The sequence below is a fragment of the Nicotiana attenuata genome, unplaced genomic scaffold (genome assembly GCF_001879085.1).
Source record: "Nicotiana attenuata strain UT unplaced genomic scaffold, NIATTr2, whole genome shotgun sequence".
In the NCBI taxonomy this organism is placed as follows: Eukaryota; Viridiplantae; Streptophyta; class Magnoliopsida; order Solanales; family Solanaceae; genus Nicotiana; species Nicotiana attenuata.
Window position 1 is genome coordinate 32,800 of NW_017675166.1, and position 19,834 is coordinate 52,633.

A 19,834-nucleotide genomic window follows, 5' to 3' on the forward strand; every position below is an offset into this window, starting at 1 on the left:
TTTTGCTTCCTGTTAGTATAAGTTCTTCTTTTTTTTATTTTTTTTTCATCTTTCTCTCTTAGTTTTACCTGTTAGGGTAGATTTTTGTGTGTTTTATGTGAAACAATGGGCATGATTTCTTGATTAGTAACTGAGTAGGGACAATTAGGACCCATAATTTGAACAAATAACTTGGACTTAAATGAAAATCCCCGTCCTCAGTTCATTGGTTGCCCTACGCGGCCGCGCGCCCTTTCTGTGCGGTCCGCGCCAGTCTAGCGCGGCCGCGGTCCAAAATAGTGCGGACCGCGTCGGTGAGATTCAGAGAGGGGTGTATCTGGAACATCTTAAGCGCGGTCCGCGCTCCAGTTTTATGCGGTCCGCGCTACCCAGCGCGTCCGTGTGGCTCTTTTGCGCGGTCCGCGCCCCTTCTATTCTGCACCCCTGTTTTTAACCCATGCTTTCAACTGTACCATCCAATTCACTGCATATGCTTCAACTAACAATGTTAGACTTTTTCTTTGCAGATCATGGTAAAGCAACGAGGAGGAAAAGAACAACAACCCGGGAGGGGTGGCTCCTTACTTCGGAAGAGCTCTATAATGTCTGCAATGTAAAGGTACATTGTTAAGCTAAAAAAATTACAAACAACTATGTTCTGCAATTTGAGCCTCCTCTCACACATAAATAACCTATCTTATTTTTCTAGAAAGAACCGCCACCTTTTGTGAATGCGCAAAGGCAACTGACCGGCAAAATATTTAACATTCAAATGAAAAAGTTGTTTACAAAAAACCATGATGTAGTGCCAGGAAAGTTGTTCATTTTGTCTTTCATGGCCAAAGTCAATCTGGCTTCACAAACCGAAATTCTATAGGCATGCTTGCTAGACCTCGTTAAGTGAGGGGATTAGATTATATATAAAAAAAAAATTCAGAATAGGCGAAATTAAATTAGACCGGTTACAGATTCTGCAGGTGATAGTATCTACTATTACTAATTTTAATTCCTAGGAGCATGATATCTAACATTGACTGTGAACGAAGCGAATTAGATTTATTTAAGAATCCCTATAGGCATGATTTCTATTCGTTACTGATTTTAACACGTTACTGGATTATAACCACTTGGGCCCTAAAACATGATATCTAAACGTGTAGAATTTTAGATAATCCCTATAGGCAGGTTATCTAGATGTGAAGTTAAACATGCAGAATAAATCTCTATAGGCATGATGTCTAAGGTGCAAAATTAAAATACCCTATAGGCATGGTTTCTAAATGCAGTTTGAATATGCAGAAATTTAAAATATCCTATAGGCATGGTTTCTACCCTTGACATGCATAAATACCCAACCCTTTTCACTAGCCAGCCCCAAATGTTCATTACAAATTATTACAAACCAGGAATAATAAATTACATCAAAATACATAAAAATACAACTAGAGGAGGCATGATTCTTGGTTCCTCCCTGAGCTATAGAATAACTTCCTTAAGATGTCATTGCTTCAAAGCCTTTCACAAAGTTGAGTGCGTCAGAGTTTCCTAAGGGCCTCAATAGGACCCGGGGCAGTGCTCACACCCAAATTACATCACCAGAATAGGGACAAGTGCAGTGTGGAAATGCCAGCCCTCATGTGTCCAAGTTCAGAGGGAACTCATGGGTCCCAAGGCAGGGCTCACATGAGAGGAGGGGTAGAGCTTAAATCTAAGAGGAGAGTGAAGAGTGCAGAAACTGAGTTCTAGGAGCTGAGGGAATAAAGGAGAGGGAAAGGGTGATGGGAGACATCTTTTAACACTTCAAAGAATTGATAATTTCACACCAAGGGGCAGGGGATTGGGAAACCATTGCAAGGAGCCTATATACTTAGGCATGAGTTATTCTGGGCATGCACAGCAATAGGGAGTGCTGCCATGCTTGTAAAATCAACCAGAACACACACATATAAGGGTAACATGGAGGTTGTGATCCTAGAAGGACCAGGTTTGGGTCGTGCTCAGCAATGTTTGATGATGTCATGCCCCAAACAAACCATAAGTATTAAACACATTGGGGTAGGGATTTAGGATTCATAATACATTGATTCAGAACAGGAGAAAATAAATTACAGCATGCTAAATAAAGGTACTGAATTAGATACAAGCAGTAGGCAGACAAGAATGCAAGAACATTAAGTAACCATGTTGTTGTTGATGCTGAAAACTTAATTAGAACATACCAGTCAAAGAAGCAAAGTGTAGTAAAGAAAAGTAGCAGGACTTCGAAAAGCCTTGGCTTTCAGCCGGCTAAACAGGCCACAATGCAAGTAGTAAAGCAAGAGAGTGTTTGAGTGTAAGTGTGAGTTCAGAACTAAAAGTGTTCGTTTGTTTGTGAAAGACTTAGGGTATTTATAGTTGAAAGTAGGTAGTGAAATAAGCTAAAAATCATAGTATTATATTAATTTAAGAACTCAGAATCAATCAATTAGAGAATTAAGGAAGTATTCCCTTAAGTTAAGGGAATCAAGATCAAACAGAAAGATTCAGTACCATATAAGGCAAGAAGAAAAAATCAGTGCATGATTAAATAAGGAAGGAGTCAAGGTTTAGTATGCATAGAGTAGTCAATTAGGACCAAATTCAGAAAAACCCAATTAAGGAAAGGCCCAGTAAAAACAACGTACTAAAGCAAATAAGGTAATGAAAATAGTTAATTTAAACAGACGAGTAGAATTCTAGGGCTTTGAAAGAAAATCTTTCAATTACCAACAATTAAGGAAAATCAGAATCAATCATGGGAAGTCATGGTTTTGTATTTTCAACATATAAATAGAGGTGAATGAACAAGAGTAGTAAACAGAGTCAGCCGTATAGACAGAAAGAAACAAGAGATGAGCAAACACAATCATTCAGAGGTGGTATAAGTAGGCTAAGATTCAGCAGAACATATTCGAAGCATGGTGACTACGAGACATTAACAAGAATCAGGTAAACAGGCTAGCACACAGAACCAAGGCAAAGGAAACATGCTGACACATAGAACCAAAGTAAAGAAATCATGCTAACACACATAACCAGAGCGAAGAAAATCTTTAGAAATTAGGGCTTTTAGCAAAGTCAAGTTAAAAAGCAGTAAGAGCATGAAATCGGTCAAAATAAACAAGGAAAAAGGTTTTAATCATAAAAAAATCGGTTAAAACATGCGTAAAAGAACTCCGAGAAACCTTAGTTTTTCAAAGAAAGTAAAAACGGTTCAGAGTAGACGATCTTTCAAAATAAGCTCGAGAATAAGCAGATCATAGAAGGCAAGGCGATGAGAGACCCATTGGAGGCTTGGGGTTGAAAGGAGGTAGCCGGAGATGGCCGGAGAAGGAGGCGATTGACGGAGTCTAGGGTTAGGTTTGAGAGAGGAGAGAGGATGAGAGCATCTGAAGCGGCGCCTTTGGAAAAATGGCTTAGGGTTGGGGGGTCGTATGAATTAAAATGGTAAGAACAAATTTTGGCTGTTGATCTTTTAGATCAACGGTCCTGATCTGATGGGTTTTTTGGGTCGGGTAGGCGTGTATAGGGTCTGGGTCGGGTGATTGGGTTATAAGAAAAAAAATTGGGCTGGGAATTGGTCCATTTTGGCCACAATTGAAAGCCAAATTTGGCTATAACTTGAATAGCCAATTTTCCCCTATTTAATTTATAAAAGAATAAATTACTTTCTGGGAATAAATTCAAAGTACCAAAATGATTTATAACACATAATCAACTATTTAAAAATACCAGACCTAATTTTATGAATATAAACGTAAGTAATCCTAAAAGAGGCTAATATTGTAATTACATACAATTTAACTTTGAAAAATACTGAATGACTTTGTAAAAATATGCAAAAATTATATTAGCCACATTTATAAATATGAAAATCCAATAAATGAATCACCAAAAAATGATAATTTTGGGAATAATTATTGGTATTTTATAGATAAAATAGAGCAATAAATTGATTTAAAAATCTTTAAAAATTAAGGAAAAATAGTAAAACATTTGGACTTACTTATATATGCATGCACATGCTATTTTGAAAGTATTTTGCATATTAAAAATATATAGGGAAAAATTGGGTATCAACAGTTGAGGAACTCTCGAAGATGCCCTTCGTTGATCAGTCGGGCTACCTCTTCTCGAAGCTTTATGCAATCCTCGGTCCTATGATCGTGAGTGCCGTGATATTTGCATACCAAGTTAGGATTCCTCTGTGAAGGGTCTGACAGTATGGGTTTTGGCCACCTGGTATCTTTGATTTTACCTATGGCTGATACGATGCCCGAGACATCGACGTTGAAATTGTACTCGGATAGCCGAGGTATCTCTACCGGCCTGGCGTACCTATCGAACTCGGCTTTACTCATGAGTCCTCGGGAAATTTGACCTCGATATGTCCTTCGACCGCCTCGAGGTACATTACGCTTCGGGTGTTTCTTCGATCTTCTACATACGGCTGGTATCTTTCCTTGTTTGTTCCTTTATTAAAAACCTGCTAGGATATACTAAACCCGAAGGGGCTCCTAATTGATCGTCTTCAACCCTAATCTTCGATTGATACCTGTTGTGCACCTCCGCCCAGGTCACGGAGGGATACTCTATCAAATTTTGTTTTAGCTGTTTCGAAGCTACCGAGTTTTGTTCATTTAAGCCCTGAGTGAAGGCCTGCACATCCCAGTCATTGGAGACTGGTGGTAATTCCATTCGCTCCATCTGAAAGCGATATACAAATTCCCTTAGCATCTCGTTTTCTCTCTGCTTGATTTTGAAGACATCGTACTTCCTGGTGGCGACCTTGATGGCACCAGCGTGTGCCCTTACAAAAGAGTCTGCCAACATGGCAAATAAATCTATCGAATTCGGGGGTAGGTTGTGATACCACATCATGGCCCCCTTCGATAGTGTCTCTGCAAATTTCTTCAGCAAGACGGATTCAATCTCGTCATCCTTTAAGTCATTCCCTTTTACATCACAAGTATAAGCGGTAATGTGCTCATTAGGGTCCGTGGTCCCGTTATACTTCGGAACATCGGGCATTCTGAATTTCTTCGGGATGGGCTACGAAGCCGCACTTGATGGGAATGATTTCTGCATGAACTTCTTTGAATCTATACCCTTCAGAATCGGGGATGCGCCCGGGATCTGATCGACCCTCGAGTTATAAGTCTTCACCTTTTTATCGTTAGCCTCTATCTTCTTTTCTCCTGATTCAATCCTTTTGGTGAGGTCTTCGAGCATCTTCATAAATAGCGGGGTCTGCTGCTGACCCGTTGTTACTCGATCATTCTGGTGCCTTCTCGACTCGAGGATCCGTTTCCGGTGCTGCTGTGCTTGGAGTTTTTTGTTGACTTTGTAGCTGAGCAATAGCCACTTGTTGTGCTTGTAACATCTCAAAAATGACTTGAAGGCTAACTTCTCTTTCCTCCTGAGCTGGAGTCCCCTGTGCTTCGTATTGGTTTTCTCCGCGCACACTTCCGTTGGTATGTGAGCTCACATCGATATGCACAGCATTGCGTGAGCCCACGTCAACGGGGATTTGTGCTAGTGCTACCCTTGGGTTTTGCGATCGTACACCGGCATCTGCACCGTTCTCACCATAAAGCCCAATACCGTTTTTTTCGTGTGCATTCGCTAAGTTAGACATTTTAACACGAAATCAGAGATTCTTGGACAAGAAAAAGTTTGAAGAATAACTTGTGTTTTCAGAAAACTAGCACCAAAACAATCACTATTATTTTTAGCCCCACGGTGGGCACCAAACTGTTTACCTTGAAAATGGTATTTACAATTATATTTGATTTGTGGTTCTAAAAATATGTGATTTATTTTAATACTAGCTGTTAGGCAATAGATGCTGGGTGTAATTGAAGAGAATAAGAAACGCAAATCAAAGCTATCGCGAAACTGAGCCTCGAGCTGGCCGGAACAGGGGCTTCGAGGTAGTCAGGGCAGTTAGCGATGAACAGTTAATGAAGAAACAATGATAATGAAAGCCTCAAAGATAGCCTCTTGCGATTAATAATGGACAATAACTGAAGAACAATAAGTGAACAATGAATGAATAATGAAAGAATAAGCAATAAATATGTAGAACAATTGTTTAAGCAAAGAGAGCAGAGAATGTTGTCTTGTATTCAACATATCGCGTCCTTTACAAAATGACAAGGGTCCCCTTATATAGGAGGGGTGAATCCCAACATAATACATGTTTAATAATGACAAGGAAATGTTATTGGTACAGTTGTATAACGGCTCAGTACGGAGTTGCACCATTCTTGCAGACTTGGTCAGCTCCAACCACGTGTCCTTGAGGGTTTTCCCGCCTTTCCATGGAGATCATCGATTAGTGCTGCTCCGAGATTGACCTTCGATATGCTCCCTCGAGGGATGCACCTCGGGGTCCGCCTTCAAATTCCGCTTCGAGCTTCTCGAGGTCGGGCGTGGAGTGCCACAGTAGCCCCAAAGTCGAACTCTCTGATTTTGGCCGTATACAGATAGTCCCCGCGTTTCTTAAAATGAAATAACGAGAAACGATCTGGACCTCGATTTTCTCGAACCTCTCGTGATGACGTCACGTTCGTGATGTAGGCGCTCGAAACGCTCGAAACGTCCCGTCGGTTCATTTCCCCAGAAGCATTGAATGCACCGCCGGTTCATTTCCCCAAAAACATTGAATGCACCGTCAGTTTCGTCGTTGTTTCTCTATAAATAAGGGATTTCTTGAACCAAAACTTCAGTCATTCTTTCTTCAACAATCATTAGCCCCTTTCCTTCCCTGTATCCTCTTCTGATCTCTTATTCTTATGGTTCAAACCTGCGACCACAAGGTCATAAGGCAGCAACCTTACCAGTTATGCCATGGCTCTTTTTCAAAGCCTTTTCCCTCTAAGGGGAATTATATTGGGTCGTCGTTGTTGTTGTTGTTGGCTCTAATCAATGAGAGGAGGGCATCAAATTCTTCGCGTATCAGAAGATATGTGAACTTTGAACCGCTGCTCATCTCTCTTAACTTCAACCTGGTGTGGCGTTTCATTACTTTTGCTTTCCTGTATAACCAAGACTGCCAAAGACAAATAGATAATAATAACAGGTACAAGAATATTGCGATGATAGTAACTGCTCTTCATAATACACTAAACTGTAAATGTTCATTTAATACTCTTACCGCCAGGAATTTGCATGTAACTCAAGTAAGTAACTCGCAAGTAGCTCATACATGATACATATAATTTTTTGCAAGTCGCTTTCTAAAATTACTTGCAATCAAACAATTAGTAGTTCTTAATTAAGTAGTTTGCAACCAGCTCTTCAAGACTTGCAAACACCTTTCAATTCATCTTATACATCAGTTTTAAGTGAAATAATATATGACTTTTTTTCATGAAAATTATTTTTTAAAAGATATTTCTTTGTCAGCGATGGCAACTTTACATGTAACTCTGTACATGGGCGTTTTCCAAATTTAGCAAATACGCAGTTTACTGTATAAAATAGGAGTATTACAAAAGTATGCTCTCATCCACCATATGATATTACTATTATATTAATTTTATCCTTGTTTGATATTTCTATTCCATTTTGATTAGACTTTATTCCCAGTTCCCAAATCAAAACTCCCAATGTTCTCTATATACATCGCCTTTCTTTCAATTTTCATTGGTTTTCTCCTATACTTCATCCAACTCCGATGGAAGGCGGCGCCGGAAAATGTTCGCCGGAAACTTCCACCGGGACCACGAGGTCTTCCGATAATCGGCAATCTCCACATGCTAGGTACCCTCCCTCATCGTACCCTATACGATCTATCCAAAAAATACGGTCCAATAATGTTCTTAAAGCTCGGAAACGTTCCAACGGTTGTGGTTTCGTCCCCTGAAACCGCCGAGCTAATACTCAAGACACACGACGCCGTTTTCGCCAGCCGCCCAAAGCTTAAGGCGGTGGAGTACGTAAGCGACGGTGCTAAGGGTTTGGCTTTTGCTCCGTACGGTCCACAGTGGCGTAACGCTCGGAAATTCTGCATACAAGAGCTGCTCACGGCGGAGAAAATTGAGTCTTTTGCTGGGATGAGGAAAGAGGAAATTGGGGTTTTGGTGCGGCGGCTGAAGGTGGCGGCTGATGGCGGCGAAGTGGTGGAACTTGGAGAGAAGATTGGGGATTTGATTGCGAATATGACGTATAGAATGTTATTTGGGGATATTGGGAATAGCGATAGATTTGATTTGAAGAGCATTGTACAGGAAATGGTGCGATTGGCTGGAGCATTTAATATTGCTGATTATGTGCCTTTTCTTGAGCCATTTGATATTCAGGTATCCTTTCTTTTCTACGGGCTTGATCCTTTTCTTAAAATTATTTAGAAAAATAGAATCAATTCTAGCTTATTCTTAGCCTAATATAAAAATTATGTTTCAAAATAATAAATTAATTGCACAAATCACGGGATCCATTTTTATTCTTATCACCATATTTATCTATCCTCAACGTAATTTTTTATCTCTCTTCTTTCAACCCTAAGCCACAACTCCATTAATCTCTCCAACCCTTGCCTGCTGTGTCACTACCAATCAGAAACCAGTATGATTTTTCTGGTAGCATATGGAAACACTTTGTGCTATTAATGTGGATTAGTAAATCTTGCTCGCCTTATTTATTCTTCGTTAATACATGTTTGAACACATGGAAAGCTATTTTAAAAATTAGTGGCCATTGAAGTTGATTTTTATGTTTCTTTTTTTTTTTTTTTCCTTTTATTCTTCATTTACTTCCTTTTTGTTTCTTCTCTTAGAAAAAAGATGTGTCGAATGGTGTTTTTTGAAGATTGATTGGTACGGTTGTTGAAGGTTGTGTATGATGGAGTTGTGGTGGCAGTGGTTTAGCCTTGAGGTTATATATGTATATATACTGAATATATAAAATAATTCAACAAATATACAGTAAGTTGTCTTATTAAATTTAATATATCCTGAATATACATCGTATATGTTCATCAATTAAACAAATATATGTTAAAACAATTATAGACTATGTATAGCCAAATAATATAAATACTATAACAGTAATATTATATTATATACTTCAATAAATACTATAACAATACTATTATTTTATATACTGAATATAAAATAATTCAATAAAGATACAGTAAGTTGACTTATTAAATTTAATGTATCCTGAATATACATCGTATATGTACATGCATTAAAAAAATAAATGTATAAAGAATTATATACTACGTATTGCTAAATAATATAAATACTATACCAACAATATTATATTATATACTTCATAATTTTTTTTTCTCAAAGAATTATATAATTTGTGTATACCATTAAAATATGTTGTATATGATTGTAATCCACAAGTATAATATAATATAATATGTACGTACCATTAAGACATACTATGAATATATACTAGTAATATATTCATATATACCATTATTATTCATCATGTATTTAATAATTATACAACACCATGAATTATTAAATTTAATATACTATATGTATAAAACTTAGAGGTAAAATCAGTTACGTGAAGGAGGAATTAAGTAAAGAATAAGTTGAAGACAAAAGTTGGATTGAATAGGCGCCAAAGGAAAGGATTTAGGGTGAAGAAATTTTTTAATTGTAGAGATATTTTAGTATTTGGCACAATAACCGTACAAGTCATTAAACGGGGGAGAGAAAATTGTGGGGAAGACTTCAAAAGTTATGTGAATTATTATTAATTACTAGTCCCTATTTTTAATGGGATTGGTCCAACATTACCGGTTCCTGCTATAAATGTATTTAATTAGCTGCCGTATTTGTTAATTGCTATCTGCTACTAAAATTCAGTAAAATTTTCTTAAATATTGTCTAAATATGTTTTTTCCAGATAAGAATCTAGTACTAATACTATTATTGGGCTTAATTCTGTTGTCTCTGTTTTTGATCTTTGAGCAATTTATGTAAAATACCTATTGAGCTTAAATTAATTACCCTTTTTTATCCATTTGAAAATTGGTTACAATATATATCTATTCAATTAAAACTAATTACCCAATCTACCTACCCATCTCACTTTTCTTACCCATTTGGTATAACTTAGCTTGATTTTGCTTGGATTGATTTGACTTGATTTGGATTGAATTGGCTTGGGTTGACTTGATTTGGTTTGACTTGGCTTGGCTTGATTTGAATTGGTTTTAGTAGCTTAGTTTGACTTTATTTGGTTGGAAGGGCTAGGTATTAAAAAAAAATGGGTAGGAAAAAAACTTTATAGGTAAGAACACGCGAATAGTTTGTGGCAGGTGAGTATTTGCAAAAAATCCCCGTGATTTTTACCGTTAATAGGACAAAATTTAGAAGTATGATTTCTTGATATGGCTGAAAATATTTAGAAAATTTATCAAAAGTGTAAAAGTTCAAAAAGTAAATGTACAAAGTCGATTAACTATGAGCATAACAATAAATTTTTATAATAACATTTATGTTATGAATTAATTTTATCCATGGTCATTCAACTTTTGTTTTTGTTACCCAAAATTACTTTTTTTTTGTTACGTAAAAATCATTCAACTTCGTGTTCATTACACAAAATTTATTTTTCTTTCTTTTGTTACACAAAAATCATTTTACTTTGCTCTAGTTATCACAAAAGTCACATTTTTACTTGAAAAGTCTATTGTGTCATTGATATTATATAAACCTTCATATTTATGTAATACCTTCTATATTATATACTATATAATATATTTTTAACTATGTATTTTATTTATAAATAAAATAATTTAATATTATTTTATTTATTATTTTTATATATATTCGTATATTTAATTTTTTCTTGTCGTTAATTTTCAAAATATATTAGTAGCGTTATTAAATTTGTCAGTAACTTTAATATATATTAGTAGAAAAATAAATCGGCAAGTACATTTCCGTGAGAAAATTCGCAGGTAAATAAACAAAGAAAATGAGGAACAAATCATACGTTAATCTGAAGGAAAATCCCTAGGTAATACATGCGAATTTAGCTGGGGACATTTTCTTGGGGATTTACCTAGGCAATTGATTATTTGGGAAATTACAATACTAGAAATTCGGGAAAAATCATCCAAAATAATCGACCAAAGTTGGTCTGTAATGGCCAATAACCATCCAAAACGCGACAACGTGTGATCGATATTTTGAAGGTCGGAAGGGCATACCGACCAAAGTTGGTCAAAAATTACCGACCAACTTTGGTCGGTCAATTAAATTCAAAAAGAAAGAATTGCTGAAAAAAAAGTTGTTTTTTAACGCTACTAATATATCTTGAAAATTAAAGTTAAGAAAAATTAAATATACGAATACATTATAAGAATAATAAATAAAATATATAGTTAAAAATATATTATATAGTGTATAATATAGAAGGTATTAAATAAATATGAAGGTTTATATAATATCAAGGGCATAATAGACTTTTCAAGTAAAAATGACTTTTGTGATAACTAGAGCAAAGTAAAATAATTTTTGTGTAACAAAAGAAAGAAAAGTGACTTTTGTGTAATGAACACAAAGTTGAATAATTTTTACGTAACAAAAAAAAAGGTGACTTTTGGGTAACAAACACAAAAGTTCAATGACCATGGATAAAATTATCTCTTTATGTTATCAAAGTTTTGAAGTAGTGAAAATTACAGAAGCTATAATATATTTTAAAAGAAAATTTAAAAACCTGAGACCCAAAAGAATGGAATGCATTTTTTACTTTTTTAGGGTGTAAGGAGTGGGCCTGGTAAAGTTGCTGTCACGCGGGCTTGAGTGGAAAAAGCCTCTTGCAGAAATGCAAGGTAAGACTGCGTACAATTAGAGCTGTCAATATGGGCGAAGCCGGCCTAGCCCGGCCCAACCCACGTGGGCTTTAGCAATTGACGGGCTGGGCTGGGCTAGCCCACTATTTTGATGGGCCTTATAATGGTCAGCCCACCCCAGCCTTATGTGGGCTGCGGGCCCCCACGGGCCGGCCCATTATTTTTTAAATAGAATTTATATTTTTTTCTTTAAGTTTTAACCTAAAAAAAGATAAATATTTATAAGTTAAAAAAATCTTATTAGAAATTTTTTACAAAACTTAATTACTTTTTATACTGTTCCAATATATTACAATAAACACTAAAAAAGTAAAAGACAAGACTATATTTAATTCACTAAAAGTCAAAACTCAAAACAAACTATTCAAGAAAACGTCCATGACGCTTATGTGATATTCAACACATCATCTTCATCAAACACATTTGAATCCGCTTGTGAGAAGGTTGTCTTAACATCTTCGGTTTCATCTAAATTTACGGTTCGTATGCAATATTAATTAGTTAAATATTAAGAATAATTAAATTTTTTAAACTAATTAACGTTTTAAGAAATTGATCTTTTAATATGATGAGCTTAATAAACTTTAAGCTTAGGATACTCTTCTTGTTATTTTTTGTGTCAAATACTTTTTATATTTTATATACTTTAAATTAGGGGTGGGCATAAAATCCGAAAAACCGAATTCCGAACCGGACCGAATTATTTTCGGTATTTTGGTTTCGGTTTTTTCGTGTATTTCGGTCTAATTCGGTACTAAATTTTCGGTATTTCGGTATTTCGGTTCGGTACTCGGTTTCAGAAATCTGAAATTTCGGTATTTCGATTATATCGAAATACCGAATTTTAAATAGGTCAGTCCACAGTCCACTACCCTACCCATCCCAGCCCAAGCCCACCCACCCACCCTTCTTTATTTTATTTCTAGCCCAGCCCAGCCCCAAGCCCACCCATCTTCTTTAAGTCTGACTTAGAGTTAGAAGAAACAAATTAACAAACCACGTTTTTTATTGTTTCAATTTCAAAGTTAAGTAAGTATGTACAAACATTGTTGACTGTTTTTTATTGTTTCTGACTTATAGATTTTAGATGCTATAAATCTATAGCATCTGGTGTTTAGTATGTATTGTTTCTGACTTTCTGTGTGGCGTTAGATTTGTATTTGTGTATGGATAGAAAATTATGCATGTGCTGCAACTTCAAACGTTGCTGGTTTCAATTTCAAACGTTGCTGGCTTGCTGCAACAATTATGCATCTGGACAGTGCACTGTTAGGACTTAGGCGTTAGCTAAATTTTAGCGATTATTAAACCGAAACCGTACCGAAACCGTACCGAACCAAAATAAGAAAAACCGAACCGTACCGAAATATTTTGGTATGGTATTTGGTATACACAATTGATAAACCGAATACCGAATTACCGAACCGAAATTATTAAATACCGAACCGAAGTACCGAATGCCCACCCCTACTTTAAATACGTATTTTTATTAGGCCCACGAGCCGGCCCAGCCCAGCCTCAATTAAGCCTCACGGGCCATGGACTTACTCGGGCCGGGCTTAAAAGCCTCATTTTTAAATGGGCTCCAAAAATTCTAGTCCAGCCCTGCTAAATCACGGTCTGGGATGTGCTGGCCCAACGGGCCAAGCCCATATTGACGGCTCTACGTACAATAGACCAATACTTTCTTGGACCCCGCACATAGCGGGAGCTTAGTATACCGAACTGCCCTTTTAAGGTGTAGGGGGCGCGATTAGTCTTAAGGCATAAAGGGTTCGTAGGTCGGGATGAATGTCTCAGCATATTCTTTTTCTTTCTTTTTTGCGTCAGAGTGGATTTAAGTAGTAGTCAACGTAACATGATATTTACATTTCTGCCAATGCTATGCGGTATTAAATTTGCTATTCAACATTTACTTGCACGCAATTTATGCTTTTGATAATTCAACAAATTACTGTGAAGTTTGTGCTTTTCCTATCGACATAATGATTAGATATAGTTGTGAAGTACTACTGTATGATTATATGGCATTTTTAGAAAAATATCGTCATGCTTCAACTACTGATGTGTAATTAATACTCAACATGCAATGAATAAGATTTACCTTTTGATATCCAAGAGATGAGTTGGTGGATTCTATTTTGGACTAAAAATTGTTCGTGATATATGATTTCTCAAACAATGAATGTTCAGGGCTTGAATAAGCAATTGAAGGAAACTGGAAAGGCTGTTCAGAAAGTATTTGATACCATAATCAATGAGCATGAACAAGATGCAAGGAATGGCACTCACAAAGGTAGCAAGGTTCTTGTTGATGTCATGTTATCACATCAAAATTGTCCGAAATCCTACTCGATTGATCGTGCAACCATGAAAGCCATCCTTTCTGATATGATCGTTGGAGCTATTGATACTTCACACACTTGGATTGAATGGGCTTTTGCAGAAATTGTTAAGCATTCAAGAGTAATGAACAAACTCCAGGAAGAGTTGATATCTGTAGTAGGACTGGACAGAATGGTTGAGGAACAAGATTTGCCAAAGTTGGAATACTTAGAACTGGTGCTCAAGGAAACCTTCCGACTACATCCTGTGGCGACTCTTTTAGTTCCTCGAGAATCAATGGAAGACGTTGTCATAAACGGGTATTATATACCTAGAAGATCACGGGTTATGATAAATTGTTGGGCGTTAGGGCATGATCCTAAGATATGGTCGGACAATGTTGAGGAATTTGTTCCTGAGAGAGGTTTATTGGCAAGGACTGATGTTCGTGGACATGATTTTATTTTGTTGCCATTTGGATATGGAAGAAGAAGTTGTCCAGGTATGAATCTGGGGTTGATCACTGTGAAATTGATAGTTGCACAATTAGTGCATTGCTTCAGTTGGGATTTGCCTGAAGGCATGTTACATGGTGATTTGGACATGACTGAAAAGTTTGGTTTGGCTGCTCCAAGAGCTCAAAATTTGCTTGTTATTCCCACTTACCGTCTACACTCTTAACCAGCTTAAGAGGAGATTAACTTGAGCTTATTACTACAGGGTTAATTAAATTGGAATAACTATGCATCCTCTAGGTTCGAAAATCTTAGATTATAATGTAATGATAATTAGTAGATTTACAATAAGCGAGAGGACTTTGTTTTGTGCTGCATTAAGCATAAATTGTACATGTTGATCATAAGGAATTAAGAAATATGATCCCTGTGGAAATAATAGCCACTGGAAACAGCGTAGTTCCAATTATTAATGTCAAGTTTTCGACAGCTCAGATACATGATTTGATTATGTTAGAAGTGTGGTGCAAAGACGCAAAAATCTCTGAGAGGAATGGTTCTACATTCTAAGAAAAGTAGCATATTGGCTTCTGAATAAATTATTTATATATATTAAGTGAATTTTGACATAATACATAATTGGGATCACAGCTACGAGGCTCAGCGGAACGCATGTCATATTGTAGCTCCTCCACTGTCCGTGTGTTGCTGTGATTCTTCAAGTACTATAAGGATTTGAGTCTTGTTGCACAGTGCTCCTTTGTTTATTACTCCATCTGTTTCATTTTTTGTGCTTATTGGTCTGTTTTAAAAAGAATGATCTATTTTTATATTTGGAAATACTTTAATTTAATCTTCTCATGTCACTCTTAATAAGAAGCTTTTATAGCCACACAAATGTTATGGCATATTTATGATCACATGTTTCAAAAGTTTTATATTCACTCAATTGTTATGACATATATATGACCACAAGTTTCAATTTCTTTTTTTAACTGATTCAAATTATGTCACATTATTTGCCTTGGCGGTGGACGTTTTGACGCGTCACATTCAAGGGGAGGTATCGTGGTACATGTTATTAGTTGATGACATAGTACTGATTGACAAAATGCGAAGTGGTTTTAATGCGAGACTGGAGGTTTGGAGACAAGCCCTGGATGTGGGAGTGGCTCTATGGAGGACAAGATACGAGAAGTGAGGTTAAGATGGTTCGGCAGTGAAGCGGAGGGATACAACTGCCCCTAGCGAGAGGATGTGAGAGGTTAGCCTTGGAGGATAGGTTGAGAGGGAGTGGTAGATCGAAGAGTTATTGGGGGAGGTAATTACGCAGGACATGACACATCTTCAACTTACCGAGGATATGACCCTTGATACAAGGATGTGGAGGTCGAGGATTAGGGTAGAATGATAGTTGGTAGTGGACCTTATCTCTTTCCCATACTTGTAGTATTTAACATTGCTCTGTATTTTCTTATCCTTCATTCTCTTTTACTACCTGGTGTTTCGGTTTCTCATTTTTATTCCCACTCTTGTTTCTTTCGCTTTGGTTGATCTACTATCGTGTTATTATTTACTGCTTGTTGCTATTACTATTGCTTCTTTCTCATTTTTCTTAAGCCGATAGTTTATGGGAAACAACTTCTTTACCCTCACAAGGTAGGGGTAAGATTAGCGTGCACTCTACCCTCCCCAGACCCTACTTATGAATTACACCTATTTATTATTATTATTATTATTGTTGATCAAATTATGTCACATAAATTAAGAGTACAAGTTTTTTCCTGTTTTCTCCTTAGAGTCAAAACCTCATTTGCTAGTCTATTTTATGGACTACGGTCTAAAATATAGCATTGGAAAATTTGATAGAAATGACACCAGGTAGCCATTCTAAAGGACTGCTATTTAAAAATTAATCAGTGCGTCCTTAATTTTAGTTTTTCAGTTCAAATTTTCAGGACAAAAATGTCCTGAATTGTCCCGAAGTTAAGATTTTTAGTTTAAAATTTCAGGACACAATAAGTATTAGCTAATTTCTAAATAGCATCCCTGGGAATCACTATCTGTGCACTTGCCCAGAAAATTTGCCACTTAGACTCTCTACCGTTTAACCCACTAATGATCTAATGACAGTGTCCACAATTGATCCCAATGTATGGCCTATTTTTCAGTTTCATCTATAATGTATAGAATACTGTATAGGGTAAAATACGATATGACACGTGGTCATCTAGAGGAAGGACACGTGGAATCCAAGACGGAGATGGCCACCGAACGCAGCTATTCTATTTATCATCGGAAGGAATAACGATCATAAAGGTGTATTAAATGCTCTGTGCCCGGCAGTATTTAATAAGGAATATTCTGCAACATTAAGGGCAATGACCCGTTACAGGGAATTTGGCATTTATGTCCATCGTTACATCTTCATCAATGGCCCTCATAATTGACATTAAAGGAGGGCACGATCCTAAGACCTCCTTCCCTAGACACAGCTATAAATAGAGAGCTCAGTTATCTTCGTAACGGACACGAATTTTCTGGCTAACTTACATTACATTCTATACATAACTTACATACAATTTTACTTTCTCGCTTTTTGATCTCATCATTACTTTGCCCGGAAACCTTGTTCCCGGATTCGTCAACTCTGCTATTTCATCTACATTTTAAGGCTAAGTATTATATATTTCTTCAGTTATTGATTTATTTCTGGATCAAATTAGTTCACTTGTCTAGAAACAACGAACAAATTAAACTGTACCATTTTGCGGGTAAACAGTTTGGCGCCCACGGTGGGGCCTAGACAGCCGTGCAATTAAATTGATCCTTGCCTTTTTTACTAATGTACTTTGATTGTTTTGTCTTAGAGAAGATCACAAAAAATGGCAGATAACACTATTAACAACACGTACAATCCTGAAATCCGAGGGGATCAACCTCATTTCGAGGATTCAGTTAGCGACACCGACAACGAGGGGAATGACGCCATGCCGGTGCATGACAAGCAATATCCTCAACATGTTCGGGAGACAAATCCCGATGATGCTAATGAGGAGCATGTTGTGGATGCAGTAAGGATCTTGCAAGAACAACAAGCGATCATTCTAGGCCATCTCACACGGCATGATAAGGTTATGACGGAGCTGATGCAGGCGCTGTCGGGGGCTTCGAATAATGCAAACATGAGAGATCCAATTCCTCTCGGTGTCCCCGCAAACCAAACAACTAGAGAGTCGACAACAACACTCCCAGGGGTGAAGTCGGCTCCAACAGGGCTGGGAGAAGCGGATCCGGTCTCTACAACGAGAACGACCCGTTCAAGAATGAACTTTTACGATTTATGAGGGAAGTAAACGCCCACATGGACCAAATCCCAGGCGCGCCACCAGTGCCAAAGTATGATGGGACTTCCTACCCACAGGAGCATATTAGCACCTACACAACAGCGGTAAAAGGAAAGGATCTAGCGCCTCACGAAATTGAATCTATGTTGCTAAAGAAATTTGGAGAGGCGCTCATGAGGGGAGCCCTAACGTGGTATTCATTATTACCCGAGTATTCGATAGACTCCTTTGAGATGCTCGCGGATTCGTTCATCAAGGCTCATGCCGGTGCCAGAAAGGTACAAGCCCGAAAGGCCGATATATTCAGGATCGCGTAGGGAGAATTCGAATTATTACGAGAGTTCGTTACCCGATTACAGAAGGAAAGAATGTTAATACCGGATGTCCCGGATGAATGGGTGGCTGAAGCACTCACCAAAGGATTGAATCCGAGAAGTTCAGAAGCTTCCCGAAAGCTGAAGGAAAGTCTACTCGAGTTTCAAGCAACGACTTGTGCAGATGTCCACAACCGGTACGAGTCAAAGATAAGAATCGGGGATGATCAAGTTGGCTTTCCATCATTGACCAAAGGACGGGAGAAGAATAAAGAAAAATCAAAAGATGACTACCACGCGGACAGACGGACTTTGAGGGGCCGGTTTTTGCCATACGAACGAATCGAAGGTCGTGGAAGAAGCTTCCGGACATCAGAAAAGTTCACCGTTGACAGAAGGAAGTATAACTTCAATGTCAGTGTAGTGGAGTTGGTATCAACCATGAGAAACATCGAAGAGGCACGATTCCTGAGACCTATAAGATCTGATTCCAGCTAGAGGGATCCCAACTTATGGTGTGAATACCATGGGACAAACGGCCACCGAACAAGGGACTGCTGACACCTCCGGGAAGAAGTGGCAACACTGTTGAAGAATGGTCACCTTAGAGAATTCTTGAGTGACCGAGCTAAGGACAATTATGGTCGGAATAGAGACAACGCGGAACCCTCGAAAACAGGAGAAGAACCCCCACGCCAAACAACAATATGATCATCGGAGGGAATGGGATTAATAGGGTCACCTTTTCAGCAGCAAAGAAGAGGAAAGTATCAATAACTCATAGTAAAAGGCTCTGGGAAGACGATATCACTTTTACGGCAGAAGATGCAGATGGATTGTTGCTACCACGCAACGATGCACTGGTAATCTCTTTAAATGTATTTGATTTTAAGATTAAACGTGTTCTAGTAGATCCAGGAAGTTCAGCTAATATCATACAATGGAGAGTACTGGAGCAAGCTAAACTCACCGGAAGCATTATTCCGGCTACAAAGCTGCTCGTTGGATTTAACCTCGCGAGCATGACTAATCGGGGAGAGATTTTGCTGCTCACAAACGCTGAAGGAGTAATGAAAACAACCCTCTTCGAAGTTGTAAACGGAGACATGGGATACAATATCATCCTGGGAAGGCCATGGTTACATGAGATAAAAGCTGTGCGTTCGATGTATCACCAATTGTTGAAACTTCTGACACCCGAGGGGATCAAGCATATAAGGGGTGATCAACCGGCAGCAAGGGAGATGAATGCAATTTCGGTCTCCAGTAGCAAAGGAAAGGAGCGCATGGCATAGCAATTACAGGAACCGGCACCTACCTCCGAACCAGAGGAAGTTAGCCCGGGGACAGAGGAATTGGAACAGTATCAGGTGCCAAGGTATTTCCAAGTTCTAGAAGAGACGGGCGCAATGAAGTCCACGGCGGAAGAACTAGAGCAAGTTGTGTTGTTCGATGAATTCCTAGTAAGGAAATTCCATTTGGGAACTGGACTGCACCCGGAGCTCAAGTCTGATTTTATTGAATTTCTTAAAATTAATGCTGATTGTTTTGCATGGTCACACG

At 37.8% G+C, this 19,834-nt stretch overlaps 1 protein-coding gene across 1 annotated transcript; it reads left to right on the forward strand.

Annotated features, from left to right (window-relative positions):
- Positions 1 to 7,365: 7,365 nt before the first annotated feature.
- On the forward strand, positions 7,366 to 15,079 carry LOC109219762 (cytochrome P450 CYP736A12-like). Its single transcript, XM_019384240.1, has 2 exons — positions 7,366 to 8,303; positions 14,024 to 15,079. Exons 1-2 carry the CDS (start codon positions 7,611 to 7,613, stop codon positions 14,834 to 14,836), a joined length of 1,506 nt encoding a protein of 501 aa, XP_019239785.1. The 5' UTR covers positions 7,366 to 7,610; the 3' UTR covers positions 14,837 to 15,079.
- The last annotated feature ends 4,755 nt before the right edge of the window (positions 15,080 to 19,834 follow it).